Source organism: Puma concolor, chromosome A3 (genome assembly GCF_028749965.1).
Source record: "Puma concolor isolate L17-30 chromosome A3, mPumCon1.1.hap2, whole genome shotgun sequence".
Classification (NCBI taxonomy): Eukaryota; Metazoa; Chordata; class Mammalia; order Carnivora; family Felidae; genus Puma; species Puma concolor.
In genome coordinates, this window is record NC_141669.1 from 114891789 (window position 1) to 114909678 (window position 17890).

Below are 17890 nucleotides of genomic sequence, written 5' to 3' on the forward strand. Positions count from 1 at the left end.
TAAAAAAATAAAATATCTGACTTATGGGAAAATATTCAGGTTTATTTATTTATTATTATTATTTTCACCATTAGCCTCTTTTCTAGTTGCCTTGCCAAACTAATACACTTCCCGTGTTTTTATTTTATTTATTATTATTGGTTTTTTGTTTGTCTACTTGTTTGCTTGTTTATTTGGAAGAGAGCAAGAGTGGGCAGGGGAGGGGCAGAGAGAGAGAGAGAGAGAGAGAGAGAATATCTTAAGCAGGCTCTAGCAGAGCCTAACTTGGGGCTTGATCTCACGACTGTGAGATCATGACCTGAGCTGAAATCAGGAGTTGGATGCTTAACCAACTGAGCCATCCAGGTGCCCTCATACATTCCATGTTTTAAAAACCCTTATTTGTGTTAGGAGGTGAATATGGGTAAAAAGTATAGGCAAGTATTCTTTGTGCTTTTTTTACTATTCCAGCTTTTTTGTATATACAAAATTATTTCCACATGAAAGTGTTTAAAATGTATTTGTAAAAGTAACACATGCCCATGATCAGTATTTAAAAGTATCTGGAACAGGGGCGCCTGGGTGGCTCAGTTGGTTGGGCGTCCGACTCCAGCTCAGGTCATGATCTCACAGTCCATGAGTTCGAGCCCCGCGTCGGGCTCTGTGCTGACAGCTCAGAGCCTGGAGCCTGCTTCACATTCTGTGTCTCCCTCTCTCTCTGCCCCTCCCCTGCTCATGCTCTGTCTCAAAAATGAATAAAAACAAAAAAATTAAAAAAAAAAAAAAGTAAAAGTATCTGGAACAAAGAATTCCTACAACTATAACAAAAAGACAACTCAGTTTAAAAATGAGCAAAAGACTTGAACAGACACTTCAAAAAGGAAGATATGAGAATGGCCAATAGCATATAAAAAAGTGTTCAATGTCTTTAGTCATTAGAAAAATGAAAAACTTAAACCACAATGAGGTACCACTGCATCCCACCAGCATGGCTAAAGTAAGATTGACAACCCAAATGGTGAGGATGTGGAGGGTCTGGAACTCGATACAGTGCTGCTGGGAGTGGAAATCTGTGGAAATGTCTGGAAGTTGTTTTTCTTTTTAATCATTCATCCCATACCAAGCAATTCTGTTCCTGAATATTTACTCACAAGAGATAAAAAACCTGTCCAGAAAAAGGGGTGTGCAAGAATGTTTGTGGTAGCTTTATTAATAATTGCCAAAATCTGGAAATAATGCTGATGTCCTTTGATGAGAGAATAGATAAACACATGGTTGTATATGACCACTACTCTGTAATAACGAATAATGACCTGATGCCTGTGGCCACACGGATGAATTTCATCAACATTAGACTGAGCAAAAGAAGCCAGGGACAAAAGAATATGTACCGTATGATTCTATTTCCATGAAGACCACAAACAGGCAAAAGTAATTTTTGGTGATAGAAATAAGAATAATAATTGTGTCAGTGGGTGGGAGAGGCAATGTAGAGTTGGGGTTGACTAGGAAGGGGCACAAAGGAACTTCTAGGGATGTTGGACATGTTCTGTATCTTGATATGCATTTGTCAGACTCATCAGATAGTATACGTAAGATCTGTGTTTTACTCTGTGTAAATTATATCTCATTTTAAAAAGTAAGAGAAAGGACACACAGGGTGTATACATTGATCCAAGAACATTCCCGTATATTAAAATGCAATGCAGTTATCATATTCAGAAAATGTAACATTATTGCAGCCTTGCTGTATGTACTATGCAGTCACATTTAAATACCCCAATATTGTCTTTTATAACTTTTTTTTTTTAGAGAGTGGGGAAGAGGGGGAGAGGGAGAGAATCTTTTTTTTTTTTTAATTTTTTAATGTTTATTTTTGAGAGACAGAGCATGAGCATGAGCAGGGGGAGGGCAGAGAGAGAGGGAACACAGAATCAGAAGCAGGCTCCAGGCTCTGAGCCGTCAGCACAGAGCCTGACGTGGGGTTCGAACTCTTGAACTGTGAGATCATGACCTGAGCCGAAGTCAGATGCCTAACCAACTGAGTCACCCAGGTGCTGAGAGAGACAGAGAGACAGAGTGAGAGACAGAGACAGGAGAGAGAGGAGAGACAGAGAGGGACGGGGGTGGGGGAGAGATAGAGACACACACACACACACACACACACACACACAGAGAGAGAGAGAGAGAGAGAGAGAGAGAGAGAGAATCCTAAGCAGATTCCATGCTCAGTGTGGAGCCTGATGCAGGGCTTGATCCCACAATCCTAGGATCATGACGTGAGCCAAAATCAAGAGTTGGACACTCAAGCAACTGAGCCACCCAGGCGCCCCTTTCATAGCATTTTTTGTTTTTAAGTGTTTACTTATTTATTTTGAGAGAGCAAGCATATGCGTGCACACACGGGAGAGGCAGAGAGAAAGAGAGGGAGAGAGAGAATGCCAAGCAGGCTCCTTGCTGTCAGCACAGAGCCTGACATGGGACTCGATCTAATGAGCCTGAGGTCATGACCTGAGCCAAAATCAAGAGTTGGATGCTTAACTGACTGAGCCATCCAGGCATCCTGCTTTCGTAACATTTTTAGTATTCAGGTTTCAGTGAAGGATCACTTATTACCTGTTAATTTCTTTAAACACAGTTTCTTGATAGAAAATATCCTTGTGAAAAAAAAAAAAAAACCCAAAACAAAAAAACAAAACAGTCTTGAGTCCTAAGGCATATTATCTGATGCCTATAATTCTCAGCCCATTTCATTTTTGTCAGACATCTACAGTTAATGTTTGGAAAGTTATGGTGTCAAATGTGTAGAGTTTATAAAATGGAAAGATTAAGGATTTTTAAAAAGGCAGAATTAGAATTGCTAATCTTTCATTTTCTTAAAAGTTCTGTTTGCATTTTACAGAAAATATGGCTTTAGAAACTTGGGATGGTAGTTTGAATTGCAAACAAATTTTTTTTGCAGTATTTCTGTTTGTTTAATTAATGAGATTTGTAATCAACACTAGGTTCCCCTAGACTCTAGGGCCTCTGGAAAGGAAATTAGCTTTTAGTGACTTACTTGCCAGAGAAGCATTTAGCATTATAATTTTTCTTTTTTAATGTTATTTTCTTGATCACAAAAGCCAATATACATTAATTGTAGAAAATACCTCATGTTGAAAAGAAAGTCCTTACAACTCTGCCACCTAGAGGTGGCGATGACTAACATACATAAGGAATATCATTAATATCATTGTTCTTGTCTTTTGTTTATGCAAACACATTCACACAATTTTTTTAAAAACAGGTGATGGAATCATACCATATGAATTTGCTTAATTCACTTGCTGTATCATCATTTCTTGTCATTAAATACCCTGCAGCTTTATTTCAAATGACTGTCTATGGTAGTGTTTCTTGATGGAAATACTGGAATTATTTTTTTGTTTTAAAACTTTTTTATTGTAGAAATATAAGAGTAAACTGCTTACAACATAAATGTTCAGCTTGATGAATGTTGTAAAGTAAACATCCTTGTAACTGCCACACAGATCATCAAGACATCAAGCGTGGCCAGCAGCCCCCAGAACCCTTTCCCACTCACAGCTCCCTTCTTCCCCTCAAAGGTAGTAGCTACTATCCTTTTTAGAGGTTCTATTTTTGTTTTTCCTTATTGTTTCCCACCTGTGTTTGCATCCCCAACAGTGTAGTTTATTTTTGCCTGTTTTTGGAACTTCTTACAAATGGAGTCATTACAGTGTGCTCTGTTTTGTGACTGGCTTCTTTCATTCAACATTTTTTTTTTTTTTTTAATTTTTTTTTTTTCAACGTTTATTTATTTTTGGGACAGAGAGAGACAGAGCATGAATGGGGGAGGGGCAGAGAGAGAGGGAGACACAGAATCGGAAACAGGCTCCAGGCTCTGGGCCATCAGCCCAGAGCCCGACGCGGGGCTCGAACTCCCGGACCGCGAGATCGTGACCTGGCTGAAGTCGGACACTTAACCGACTGTGCCACCCAGGCGCCCCAACATTTTGTTTTTAAAATTCATCCATATTGTTGTAGTGGCGGTAGTTCATTCATTTTTCATTGTATACTACCAAGTTTTGATTCTACTGATGATGGGCATTTTGGTTATTTATAGCCCAGGTTACAAATGTTGCTGCCATGAACACTGGATCTGCTTCACGGTGTGTGTGTGTGTGTGTGTGCGCGCGCACGCACGCGTGTATTTCTCTAGAGAATCACATGTAGGACTGACATTGCTGTGTTGTGGGATGTTTGTACCTTCAACTGTGCCACATAATGCCAAACTATTCTCAGATGGTTGGATCAGTTTTCCTCATCCTCATTAGCACTCCTTGGTATGGTTAACTTTCATTTTAGCCATTCTTATGGATGTGTTGATATCTCATTGTGGCCTTAATTTGCATTATAATGTGTTTTCCTTATTGTTAGTGAGGCTAAAGAGGTTTATGTGTGAATGTTGTTCATTTGGATATCCTATTTGGGACAGTGCTTTAATTCATGGTCTTTTGCCTATTCTTTTCCTGGGTTCTGTTTTCTTCTTGATTTATGTAATCTAGATACATGTTCTTTGTTGGTTGTATCTTCTCCAACTCTGTAGGTAGTTTGCCGTTTTTACTTCATTAATGGTGTCTTGTGGAATGAAGGATCTTAATTTTAATGTAGTTCAATTGATTGACTTTCTCTTTTTAAGGATTCATGCTTTTCATGTCCTGTGTAGTCTTAGAAATGGAAGCGTTGGGACGCCTGGGTGGCGCAGTCGGTTAAGCGTCCGACTTCAGCCAGGTCACGATCTCGCGGTCCGTGGGTTCGAGCCCCGCGTCAGGCTCTGGGCTGATGGCTCAGAGCCTGGAGCCTGTTAACGATTCTGTGTCTCCCTCTCTCTCTGCCCCTCCCCCGTTCATGCTCTGTCTCTCTCTGTCCCAAAAATAAATAAACGTTGGAAAAAAAAAAATTAAAAAAAAAAAAAAAAGAAATGGAAGCGTTGGGTTAAGAGGACTTTAGATTTTTGTTTACAGCTTACTCTCCCACTGGTAGCACATGAACCTTTGATACCATTTTCACTCTCACCAAGAATGTAGGCACGATTCCTTCACACTTACTAGAACTGGAGTTCTGGGGTCAGTTTTGCCCTTGTAACAGACGTCCTTGATTTATTAATGAGTATTTTATCTTCGTTTGCTCGTGAGACTCAAAGAGCAGGTTTGGTTCATCATTCTATGCACATGGCAGCCATTAAGCATAATTCCAAGATTGACACTAAAAATATTCTTTAGCTTTTGATTCTGAGGAGCATTTAGAGCTGGCAGGGAAAGAAATAAAGATCTAAAATGCCATTTTCTTTTTTATTAATTTAAGGCAACATGATTTTGGCTTAAATTAATGGAAATGATGAAGATTTAATACAAGGGGTCAAGGGACCCATGAAATTGATGAGTTAGAATTGTGTAGATTTCCTTTATAAATTTCTGGTGTATTTGTAAGAGGTAGAATCATGATTTTATCTGCTCTTCTTCACACACTTTATTCAAAGAAGAAGAACTCCTCGTCCTGATTTATCTCTGTTCCTCCTCTCCTCAGCCCCCAGTATTCATTCAGAGTCCTTCCTAATTGTGAGGTGGAAGGTGGCCCCTTGGTGTTCCCTGGGTTAGCGGTGGAGTTGAACTAAGACTCTGCCACAGAGCCCGTTCTCCATTAGGAGAAGAAATCAGGAGTGGAGCTCTCCTGCACTCTGGTCTGCTTTCCTTGAACTCATGGTTTAGGTGGCCAGCACTTTCCCTGGGCCTCACCACAGTCCCAAGTCCTCTTCCTGCCTGCAGACTTCCCATCATTGCCAGAATGAAATTCCTGCGGCTCACATCGTGCCCCTCTCAGCGCCCTTCAGAGACTCGCAGATAGTCAGAATCTTGGTCCCGCAGCGCAGCGTCTCATCATTTACCTGGCTGCTCGCTCTTGAGCCTTATGCACCCAGTCCTCCAGGTGCTTGTTGAAATCTGTGCTTTCCTTGCATTTGGAATCTTCTCCCTCCTGTCTCCTACTGCCAAACCATCCACCTGCTAGCTTAATGCTAGTTTAACTTTTAAAACTCAGCTTAAGAGACACATCTCCCTGCAGGCCTTACCTCCGTGCCCTCTTTCCTCCGGCTCACTGAGTTAGGTGTCCCCTCTTCCGGACTGCCCCAGCTCTCTCTGTACGTCTGTTGCTGTGCTTTGTATTGTAGTAGATTTCATTTTCTTTCCTACTCCTTTGAGTTCCTTGAGGGCAGGACCCTGATTCTCCCTCCTTATACACCACCCCCCACCAGGAACTAGCATGGTGTAGCTTATAGGGGGCACCTCATAAATGTTTAATGAGTGAGTGAACATGAAATTGTGTCTAACTTTCATGACGCACGTATGAAAAGAACTTGCAGAGAAAGAGGTCAGTTAGAACGGGATAGGAACTTATCAGTATTCTAAATCTCTCTTCTCCAAAAGCAGTGCGCATTTAGGAGTGACTGCTGTGCCTGTAGCATCTGTCGGGTTTTGCTCACCTGAGTTGTGCCTTGCTGTCACAGAAGGATGCCCTGCAGTGGTCTCGCAGTCCGGCTGCAGTGGAGGGAGAGGAGCCAGAGGACACAGCCGACGCGGAGAGCTGTGGGTCTAACGAAGCCAGCACTGTGAGTGGTGAAAACGATGGTAAGTACCCTTCACAGGATGGGCCAGGAGCTGCAGGCAGCTTGCTAGAGACTAACCTTCACTTCCCCCTCTTCCAGTTTCTCTTGATGAAACGTCTTCGAACGCATCCTGTTCTGCAGAATCTCAGAGCCGGCCTCTTTCCAATCCTAGGGACAGTTACAGAGCTTCCTCACAGGTAGGGAGGAGAGTTGGTGGCTAGGCTGGGGCTAGTTGGGGCCAGGCAGGAGATAGGACTCTTCTTCTGTGTTAACTGTGAGCGTGTAGGGAGAGTGGAGTGAATAAGTTTGGTCTTCACCTGTTGGTACAGTTCAGAGTGGGCCATAGGAAAAGTGGGCTGTGGATCTGAGAGCAGAGTGGTTTGTTTTTCTTCATTACCACAGATAATATAGTTTGCCTCCTACTTCTGACAAACACAGGAATATCTGGGACGGGGAAGGCACAGTGTAGAGTGGGGAAGCAAATGAGCTTGGGAGTCAGCACTTGGAATTATGGCCCTGCCGCTCACCAGCTTTGGGACCTTGGGCAAATTCCTTATCTGTAAAACAGGGTAACAATACAGTACACTCAGCCTGGAGTGGTAGTTGGCAAGGTGCTGGCCACGGCTCAGTAACACGAGTCAGTGCCACTCCCCCATCACATGCCTGAGCTGGTTGGATATATGAACTCTGTTGTACGAGATGGTGGGTGGAAACGTGGTGGAGAGGGACCACTCTTGTGGCCCTGCAGGTGACTCGGGCTCCTTTTGTAATCCCTCGGCGATACAGGCAAACAAGCAAAAGAAAAAGACTGGGGTGATGCTGCCTCGAGTTGTTCTGACTCCTCTGAAGGTAAACGGGGCCCACGTGGAATCTGCATCAGGTATGTGCAACCTTGTGATATGATGCTCCTTCCTCAGGTCTTGGGGCCTGCCTCCGTCTGGCAGCAGTGTCTGACCTAGGTGGTACGGTGCCCGTCGAGGCAGGAGGCCCTCCTGGTGGGCAGCACGCTGTGGTGGTGAGGCCTGAGCTAGGTTCCGGTGCTGAGCTCTGCCGTGCACACCGCCTTTTGGTCTCCCAGGGCGGCATGAGGGTCCGATGAAGGAGTGTGCAGGTGCTTGGTAAAGGTGCAGTGCTGTGCAGATGAAGATGGCGGTTTGGCATTCTTTCGTGATACCATAAAGCCAGACCATGCGGTGGTGATCTCTGACAGCCCAAGGTTGGGCCACGGAAGCACCCGCTATTGCTGGCAGTGTCTCAGGGAGAGCTGGGAGAAGTAGGCTTGTCTGAGAGCCCTGGGCGCGGCGGGTGATGCTTTTGACCAGTGGAATGCTGTGCCTTCAGGGTTCTCGGGCCGCCACGCCGATGGCGAGAGCGGCAGCCCGTCCAGCAGCAGCAGCGGCTCTCTGGCCCTGGGCAGCGCTGCTACTCGTGGCCAGGCCGAGGTCGCCCGGGACCCTGCCCCGCTCCTGAGAGGCTTCCGGAAGCCGGCCACAGGTGAGTGGCTTGGCACTCATTTCTCTGCCTGTAAAGGGGGCCCCTGCAGGCCTAGTGAGGAGAGGACATCTTCTGTTCCACTTCCTGTACCAGTTTATTTTGATTTCTTGGGTGGACCTCTAATTTTTTTTTTTTTTTTTAACCTCGTATTTTGGTTATTGCACGTGTAGATCTCTGCTAGACTAGAGAGAACTCCTTGTGGGCAGAGGTGACGCCACGTTGTTCCTTGTATGTCCCTGTAAGGGCGTGGCCCGTGCCTGCCGTGGTGCTGCTTAGCAAGTGTTGGAGTGAGTGAAAATTGCTTTTGAGCTTCTCAGGGAAGAATTCCAGCATTTATTTTCTTTCTTGGGTAGCATCCTGTCACGTTTGTTCTCAGCACCCAGAGTTGCGGTCAGGACCCCTTTTTGTAGCCTAGTCAGCATGTTGCGGAAGGAGGCCTGTGTTGAATTTGGAGTGCTCCTCCCACCCCTCGGGAGGGCTACAGGCTATTTGCAAGGCCACTATGCTGTTTGCGATTTCAGAATTTACTTCTCAGAGCCCACATGCTGGTTATTTGTAGACGGGCCACATGAAACCATTAAGAAGACTAGCCTTGGCTTCTGAAAATTCGACTAAACCGTTGCCCAAGTGGGACCTGGGTTTGTTGTCTTGCTGCTCTTCCAACTCCTCCGCAGTGCTTAACCTTAAGGTCTCATGAGTCTCTATTCTTAGTGATTTTCTCAAATACAAGTGACATTTGCTGACGCTTCTGTGAGAGAGATTGACAGCTCAGCGGCTTTAAACGGCCCTTACTACTTTGCCGTGTGGAGATCACCTCTCTCCGTCCCGTTGAGGGAAGGCGTCTGCAGAGTCGTCTGTAGGACACTCAGTAGATTCACTTTCAGACAACCGCCATCATGTCGCCACTTGGCTTTGTGGAGCCTGTTCTCCAGCTTTGGAGGGAAGCTCGCAGCCTGCCCCCTGCCTGCTTCTCTGTGGGAAGAGTGTCCCTTTCAGCCTGTGTCCCGGCACGGCACAGAGTCTCGTCTGAGGATGCAAGCCCAAGCGTTCTCTTAGGTTTGGTGGCAACATCAGTGACCTGGACAGAGTGATTGTGACGTACAGGTTAGGGCGGCCTGGATGTATGTGCGGATCAGTTCCGCGTAGTTTGGGGGCTGCCGGTAAACGTTCTCCCTCAGTTGACATTTGTTCCTTCGCTTTGAAAAGTCGAAAATCTGTACCTTGCTTCTCACTGCTTTACAATCACAGGTCAGATGAAGCGCAACAGAGGGGAAGAGATAGATTTTGAGACGCCTGGGTCTATTCTTGTCAACACCAACCTCCGGGCCTTGATAAACTCTCGGACCTTCCATGCCCTGCCAGCCCACTTCCAACAGCAGCTCCTCTTCCTCCTGCCAGAAGTGGACAGACAGGTGCAGAGGGGCGGCCTCCTCTTTGCTTCCCTCTGGGTGGGCTTCTGTTCTCTCTCTGAGTTTCTTTATTGTGCTTTTTGCCTCGATCCCTCTAGGTGGGAACAGATGGCCTATTGCGTCTCAGCAGCAGCGCACTGAATAACGAATTCTTCACTCATGCGGCTCAGAGCTGGCGGGAACGCCTGGCTGACGGTGAGTAGACGTTCTCAGACGGCTTGAGAGGCGCCTGCCGTGTGTGGTGTCGCTTGTCCTTGGTATTTAAAACCCAGACATTCATTTTTCACCAGTCTCTTCTTTTTCTTCAAGGGAGTATTCAGTGTAAGGTAGGCTTTCCTTGCAATACTAATGAATGTGGTGGGCGTTAATGTGCCCTATAGCTTTAAAGAAGGTACAGGGTGTTTGGGCTTTTGCCGTGTTGTGTGTATATATCCACCACGTCAGCGTCATTAAAACTTTCAACTCCTGTCTTTCGGGTAATCCTGGCATTGTCTAGATGGGTGGAGGAAAGTGCACTGTGGCGTTGACCTATACGCTGAGCTCTTTTTGGACATTGCCACTTGAAGTGATTGTCAGCTTCTCTTAATTTAGTTTCATGGGAGAGCTGCACGGGGAGTGTGCTGGGAGGTCCCCAAGACTCCCTCTGGGTTTGATGATTCACTAGGAGGACTCATAGGACTCTGCATGTAGTCCTACTCAGGACTCATGGGACTTCGCATATAGTTGTACTCATGCCTGTGATTTATCACAGTGAAGGAATACAGAGCAAAGTCAGCAAAAGGAAAAGACGCTTGTAGTGAAATCCAGGGAAACCAGGCGCAAGCTTACAGAGTCCTCCCAGAGGAGTCACACAGGATGCGCTCAGTTCTCCCAGCAGTGAGCTGTTGACAGCACATGTGAAATGTGATCTGCTGGGGAAGCTTGTTGGAGACTCGGTACCTAGGTTTTTTTTTTTTGTTTTTTTTTTTTTTTTTTTACTTGGAGCTGATCATGTAGGAAGCCTCTGCCTGGCACATAACTACATTCCAGATTCCCTGAAGGAAGGCAGGTGCTTGCCATAAACCATCTTGTTTGCATAAACAGTTTAGGCACAGTGAGCCATTCATGTCAGTTAGCGGGGGTGGGAACCCTCCTGAAATCCAAGTTCCCAGATGTCAGCCAAGGGCCAACCTTGTAAGCAGGCCTTTCCAAAGATAAGCAGTCAGGCCTGCCCTGTTAACTTTTTTCTGCACAGGGAGTAAGAATGGTTCTTTTATTTGTTTCTGTTTTGCTTTTTTGATCCATGTGTTGCTTTGCTGTTGAATGACTTGATTATCTGTGGGAAGAATAAATTTCCCTAGTAATAGACATGTTAGTTCTGTCATGAGTGAGAGCATGGTGTGGCTCTGGAGGAGACAGAAACCAGCATGAAGAAGGTAGGGTTTAAAAAAAAGATCTCCACGCTGAAACCAAAGTCATGTGTATTTTGAAAAGTCCTGATGTGGTGGAATTGCAGGATTTACCTTTCCATAAGATAGACATTAATATCCTGAATGCACACACTCAAAAAGCTTTATTTCTCTTTAGGCGAATTCACTCATGAGATGCAAGTCAGGATCCGACAGGAAATGGAGAAGGAAAAGAAAGTGGAACAGTGGAAAGAAAAGTTCTTTGAAGACTACTATGGACAGAAGTAAGGCCCTCGGTGCTGTGAGTCCTGGTCTGGGCTTTGGAGGGCAGAGAAACAAATACTCTCGAAGTTGTGCATACCAGTGTGCGGGGTGAGGACAGGTTGACCGCAGTGGCTTGCTAGTCTCACTTAGCTTAATGCCACTCTTGAGAAAGCTGATAATACATTTTTCTATGGTTGGTATTATGGACCATGCACATTTATTTTGTTCTGAGATACCTAACATCTAGAATAAAATAGGCATGTCCTCTCTGCCCCGTAACTGATGGTATGAATTTGGTTTGCAGATTGGGTTTGACCAAAGAAGAGTCATTGCATCAGAACGTGGGCCACGAGGAGGCTGAAATCAAGAGTGACTTGCGTGTCCCAGGAGAATCAATGCGGCCACAGCGTGGTCCAGCTACCCGGCAGCGAGATGGGCATTTCAAGAAACGCTCTCGGCCGGATCTCCGAACTAGAGCCAGAAGGAATCTTTACAAAAAGCAGGAACCAGAACAAGCAGCGGTTGCTAAAGACACACAGTCTGTGGTACCAGACATCCCCCTCTACAAGGACGGGGAGGCTAAGAGCGACTCAGCAGAGGCGGGAGGCCCCCATCTGCCTGGCATGGCCTCTGCAGCACCTGACCCAGAGAATCCCGAATTCCTGACCCAGCCTGTGGCTTCCCGGACCCAGACCGATCCAGGCGACCTGGCACGTGCTTCCGCGTCTCCAGACAGGATTCCCAGCCTGCCTCAGGAGACTGCGGCTCAGGAGCCCAAGGATCAGAAGAGGAAGTCCTTTGAGCAGGCGGCCTCTGCGTCCTTTCCCGAAAAGAAGCCCCGGCTTGAAGACCGTCAGTCCTTTCGTAACACAATTGAAAGTGTTCACACCGAGAAGCCACAGCCCACCAAAGAGGAGCCCAAAGTCCCGCCCATCCGGGTAGGAGGCTGTTTGGTTCCTGGCTGTCCTGGAGCCAGGATCCCTTTGAGGGCCAGGAGATGTGCAGAGCCCCTTTGTAGAGATGGAAGGCTCTGGGCCATCGTGTTAATTACATGAGCGTAGAGCCCTCTGCCAGAGAACCATTCTTGAGACTGGTAGTCAGGGGGATAAGGTTCTTTTTCTTCCTCACTTCTTTTTTACTCTGTTGAAGTTATCTCGGGAGGTCAGAATCCTTTGGGGTTTTTAAATCTTGTATTAGGTGGTGGTAGATTCTTTGTGCAGTGACTCACACAGTCCCACCAGAAATTAAATTTAGAAGCATGGCATACAACAGCCCTGGAGCTGAATCTTCTCAGAATGGGGTGGTGTCACAGACAGCCATTTTACCACCATTATTTCATTTGTAAAGAAAATTATTTGATTCTTTAGGCCATGACTCCTAAGCTACTAGAATCCCAGTTTAGCCTTACAGTTGCTAGGTCAGGCCACCCAGTCAATAAAACTGTCTTCCAATTCTTCTCTTGCAGATTCAACTTTCACGTATCAAACCACCCTGGGTGGTTAAAGGTCAGCCCACTTACCAGATATGCCCCCGCATCGTCCCCATCACGGAGTCCTCCTGCCGGGGCTGGACTGGTGCCAGGACCCTCGCAGACATTAAAGCCCGTGCTCTGCAAGTCCGAGGGGCGAGAGGCCACCACTGTCATCGAGAGGCGGCCACCACTGCCATCGGAGGGGGGGGTGGCCCGGGTGGAGGTGGCGGCGGGGCCACCGATGAGGGAGGTGGCAGAGGCGGCGGCAGTGGTGATGGTGGTGAGGCCTGTGGCCACCCTGAGCCCCGCGGAGCCCCGAGCACCCCTGGAGAGTGTGCGGCAGATCTACAGCGAACACAACTACTGCCGCCTTGTTCTCTAAACGGGGAGCCTATCCAGGCTGGGTCTGCCGTGTCCAGAGCCAGGAGAGAGGACCCGATCGCTCTCAGAAAGGAGGAGAGCTGCCCGCTACGGAGGCTTCCAGATGTCCTCACAAGTGGTCTGGAAGATGCCTCCCAGCTCCCCATTGCTCCCACCGGGGACCAGCCGTGCCAGGCTCTGCCCGCACTGTCCTCCCGAACCCCAGTACCAGAGAGATTAGTTGAGCAACCTGCGTTGCATCTAGATGTTAGAACTGAATGTGAGTCTGGTACCACTTCCCGGGAAAGCGATAATGAGGATCGAGGACCCTCTCTTCTCCGAGAGAATGATCCTGTGCAGTCTCTAGCGGGGGGTGTTGTACTGGAAGGAGGACCTGGCCAGACCCTCGACCATGACAGTGACCCCACCATGAAGCATCCTGTGAATGTGACCCCCACTTCCACCACTGAGTTGTCTTTGGCTGGTTGCCTGCAGGACAGACAATGTGATGATGAATTAGGACTTGGTGATTCATGCTCACCCACGAGGGAAAGTGCTACTAGACAAGAAAACCTGACAACTGAGGCCCTCGTCTCTGATGGTGCTGCTCCTTGGGTGCCCGGCCTGTCAAATGATGAGGCGGTCGGACGGCCTGAACCAGACTCCAGAGGACGTGTCCCATCTGCTGAGCCCCAGGCTGTGGAAGAATGGGAGAAAGCTGCCCCCCTCATTCCTGTGTCAGCTGGGGAGTTGACTGAGGAGGGGCTAGTTCCCCCGGAGCACTTCTCTTTGGTCTGGACGGTGCCGTTGCAAGGGTGTGCTGACAGTGCTGGTGGCCACCGCAAACCGGTGGCAGGTGAGAAGTTGAAGATCAACGGAGAGTCTGAAGCACTAAGTCCTCACGGCGAGTCCACAGACACGGCCTCTGACTATGAAGGCCACCTGTCTGAGGACAGCAGCGAGGCCGACAGCAGTGAGGCCACAGTGGTGAAGAGAGCCTTGGTGGCGGACACGGATGAGAAACACGATTGGAACCACTCTGCCTCACTCTCCAAGGTGAATGGTGATCGGAGTCTGGTTATGAGGACAGACAGCATGGCTCCTCCTCAGAGCTGGGTGTCTCGTGTATGTGCAGTTCCCCAAAAGTTTCCAGATTCCCTGCTGCTGGCCAGTACTGAGTACCAGTCAAGGCCCACATTGCTGGGCAGGCCTGGGTCCTCCATGGAGGCCACTAACCCGCTCGTGATGCAGTTGTTGCAGGGTCACTTACCCCTAGAGAAGGTTCTTCCTCCAGCCCAAGGCAGTAGCAAACCCGAATCCCCACGACTCCCGCTTATGAAAGAGCAGGGCCACGGCGGCTCCCTGGGAGTGGGATCTTTGCAGGACCCTTTGGTAAACAGCTGTGCAGGTAGCAAGACCAGCCCCCGTTCTTTAAGAGCTTCAAAGGAGCTGCTTCTACCTGAGATCCGTGAAGTGAGCACTGGTCTTGCCAGGCTGGAACCCACCCAGGCTCCTGGAGCTCCCCAGAAGATTGCCAAGACAGCCCCAAGTTTAGACTCCCTGTATCCAGTGACAAAGTTGATGGCTGCCTCTGGGAAAGTGGAAGAAGTGGATTCCAAAGAGCAGTTCTCTCCTGTTAGTGTGGAAGATCGGAAGGAAGCCCGTGACCTGTCCCAGCGCAGTAATTCAAATGCTGCCCCAGGCAGAAGTCCAGGAAATCTCACTACCTCGAGAGTCCCTTGTTTCTCATCTCCAAACGTGATCTCCTTGGATCCCGATCAGACAGGTCAGGCCCTGGGTAATCAGAATGGTGCTGGAGGTCAAGGGAAGAAGCTCTTTGGCCCTAGGAATGAGGCCGCGGCCCTTCAGCGCCCCAGACCCGTGGAGCCGACGCCACTGCCCGCTGATGCCCCTCCTGGGTTTCCCAATAGGAAGTTGGGGCCAAGCAAAAACTCTGTGTCCGGTGGGGTACAGACTGCCAGGGAAGACTGGGCTCCGAGGCCACCGCCTGCCTCTCTTGGTGGTGTCAAGAACGAGAAGACTTTTGGGGGCAGTCCTCTCAAGGCAAATGCAGAGAACAGAAACGCAGCTGGGCCTGGTCCTCGGGAGCTGGTGGATCACTTGCAAGGGATGCCCTTTGTTCTTGACCTGCCCTTCTGGAAGTTACCCCGAGAGCCTGGGAAAGGGCCTGGTCAGCCTCTGGAGCCTTCCTCCATCCCCTCCCAACTCAATATCAAGCAGGCATTTTATGGGAAGCTTTCCAAACTCCAGCTAAGTTCCACCAGCTTTAATTATTCCTCGAGCTCCCCCACCTTTCCCAAAGGCCTTGCTGGAAGTGTGGTGCAGCTGAGCCACAAAGCAAACTTTGGTGCGAGCCACAGTGCATCACTTTCCTTGCAGATGTTCACCGACAGCAGCACGGTGGAAAGCATCTCGCTCCAGTGTGCGTGCAGCCTGAAAGCCATGATCATGTGTCAGGGCTGTGGTGCGTTCTGTCACGATGACTGTATTGGACCCTCAAAGCTCTGTGTATTGTGCCTTGTGGTGAGATAATAAATTATGGCCATGGGAAAAGTTGTATAGTTAGTGTGTGTATTTTGATAATGATTGATCTTCCATCTGTGTACAGAACCCCATTGATATAACAGACTCTGTCTCTAGGCAAGAGCACTCTTGCCCCTCCCTAAAACTTGTAGTGCTAAGGCCCCTCTGTCGCTTACCAACTCTGCTGGTCTTGCTGCAAGGGCTTCCTGCGGGGCAGCTCATTGGGCCGCCCGAGGCCGGCTGGCCAACTCAAGCTCTCGTGCAGACAGAGCCTGGTGTGGCATGGGGAGCTTGCTTGACACCCAGAGGGACTCGAAACTGAAGAAAGAAGGTTGTGTTCTCCATCGAGGGAACTAACCTACCCGAACTGAGTAGAAATGTCAGTCTTCCACTGCCCCCTCCCTGCCGTGTTTCCTTCTGCTTGCTACTCCGGTCCTGGGGGAGTTAGTTGATGGCTGGGGAAGCCAGCACAGGGTTAAAATAACTCCCAGCAGTGCCCACCAGGGGGCCCAAGCACCTGCTGACCTCAGGGTCACAGTTCTGGCATTGGCCAGTTGACAGGAGCCGGTTTGACCTTTGGTTCTATTGCTGAAGCAAATTTGGGACTTTCCTGTCTCGGTACAATTCACTGGCCCACAGGAGCTTTTGGAACCTCGAATAGACTCGCTTGGACAACGGGGTCGGGCATAGGGTTGTCTTTCCTCTTAAAATGCCATCTGTAGACCTTGTAAGTCAGATGTCCAGATATTTGGCAGGTGAATTCCTCTGCTTGACACCCTCCCTGTCACTTTGGACTCCGTGGGAGTGGGCATCTCCACGCACCTGTGTATGTGAAAGTCATTTTACATTTCAAAGCAGTGTGTGTTTCTTATTTTTATATTTTTAACTCTTTATCCTTGGATGTATAAAGTGAATTTTTTGGCTTCTGTAAGTATGCTCTATGCACCTCTAATGTTTTATCATGTATTTATATGTTGTACACAGTACTGGCCGATTCTGTAAATGGATGTATTGTACAGAGAACACAAGTGTCTCTCCCTTATTTTCCGTCTTCGGCATCATTGCATTAAAGTGGTGTACTTCTCTCCACCTGTGTCAGAGCCACTGCGCGCTGTGCTGCCCGACATGAGGGTGGAGTGACTGACTTGTGATCTGCCAGCGTGGCTCGGTCGCCTAGTGGACCTGCTGTAGCGTGCAGAGCCACAGCCAGCCCGCCCACCCGCGCTCAGCTGAGCAGACGTGTCTCGCCCCTCGCGTTTCTTCTCTTCCGACCTCCCACTGGCCGCTCGCTGCCGTACGTGACAAATCACCGCCACGGGCGTTAAGTGCTCTGGAGTCCAGGGTGAGTGCCCTGGGTGGCCCCAGGCAGGCTTTCCAGATCTGGCTCCAGGGTTACCACCTTCAGCAATAGCTGGGGCCGTGTTCTCCTGGGGCCCGAGGGCTCCGTCTGATGTACTTCTGACAGCAGGTTGCTGAAGAAACAGCCACGCTCGTTGCCTGCCTCTCTCCCGACACATTAACAGCGCAGACGTCTCCATAGTTGTCTTCCCTCACCCTGCTTCCTGCCTTACTTCTTACACCTCGACTTGTGGCAGAGTTCAGAGCCCTCATTTGACTTAGGTCTCCCTATGTGAGTGCTTCTGTGTAAAGTAGAAAATTGGTGTGACTTCAGCAAGTGTCATTTCACCCGAAAGGTCTCTCCCCACCCCCCCCCACCCCACCCCACCCGGGTTCATCCACTGTGGCATTTTTGTCATCTGAAGCACGAGTGAGAAGTTGGCAATCATGTGACTTAAATGCAGTACTGGCCAAGTCCCGAGTTGGCAGCTTCAAGAGTCTGTTTACCAAAGACAGGGAGCAGAGGCCCAAGTGTGTTTGATCCTCTTCTTCCTTCTGCTGTGACCTTTGGCGGCCTCTAGGCTACAGGCAGAAACTGGTCTGGTCCATGGGGCTGCCCAGGGACAGCACTGTTCTTGTATGTCTCGTGGTTTTGGAAAAATAAACGTGTACAGCCTGCGCTTGTGGTCTCCGTCCTCTTGTGTGGCCGCCCCGCCGGGCTGGAAAGGAAGGCCAGGAGTGCGAAAGCGGCACCACAGGAGCAAACGTCGGCTCGCTTCACCTCAGCTCCGGCTCCAGTGCTGATGTCCTCGGGCTGGAAGCTCTTCTGTGAGGTCAGTGCCGAAGGCCCAGACTCGCCGCTTTTGCTGGGTCTTTAGACTCTGGGTGTGACTGCGTTGACTGGAAGCCAAAATCGAACGAGAACAGTGAGGGCGCTCATCCCAGCTGCCCTGCTGAGACACACTCGCCGAAGAGCTTTCTG

The 17890-nt window shown here is 48.6% G+C and overlaps 1 protein-coding gene across 4 annotated transcripts in view; it reads left to right on the forward strand.

Moving 5' to 3' along the window:
- ASXL1 (ASXL transcriptional regulator 1) overlaps positions 1-17587 on the forward strand; it is a 77288-nt gene extending 59701 nt beyond the window's left edge. For 3 of the 4 annotated variants that reach the window (XM_086701955.1, XM_086701959.1, XM_086701956.1), the window contains 9 exons: positions 6542-6662; positions 6740-6837; positions 7427-7520; positions 7982-8134; positions 9383-9546; positions 9642-9738; positions 11110-11215; positions 11500-12133; positions 12661-17587. In XM_086701955.1, the coding sequence (XP_086558081.1) occupies positions 6542-6662; positions 6740-6837; positions 7427-7520; positions 7982-8134; positions 9383-9546; positions 9642-9738; positions 11110-11215; positions 11500-12133; positions 12661-15579 (4386 nt within the window). In that variant the 3' untranslated portion in view covers positions 15580-17587. The remainder of the gene's footprint in view (positions 1-6541; positions 6663-6739; positions 6838-7426; positions 7521-7981; positions 8135-9382; positions 9547-9641; positions 9739-11109; positions 11216-11499; positions 12134-12660) is intronic. The other variant, XM_086701958.1, reaches the window with a different exon arrangement.
- Positions 17588-17890: the final 303 nt, after the last annotated feature.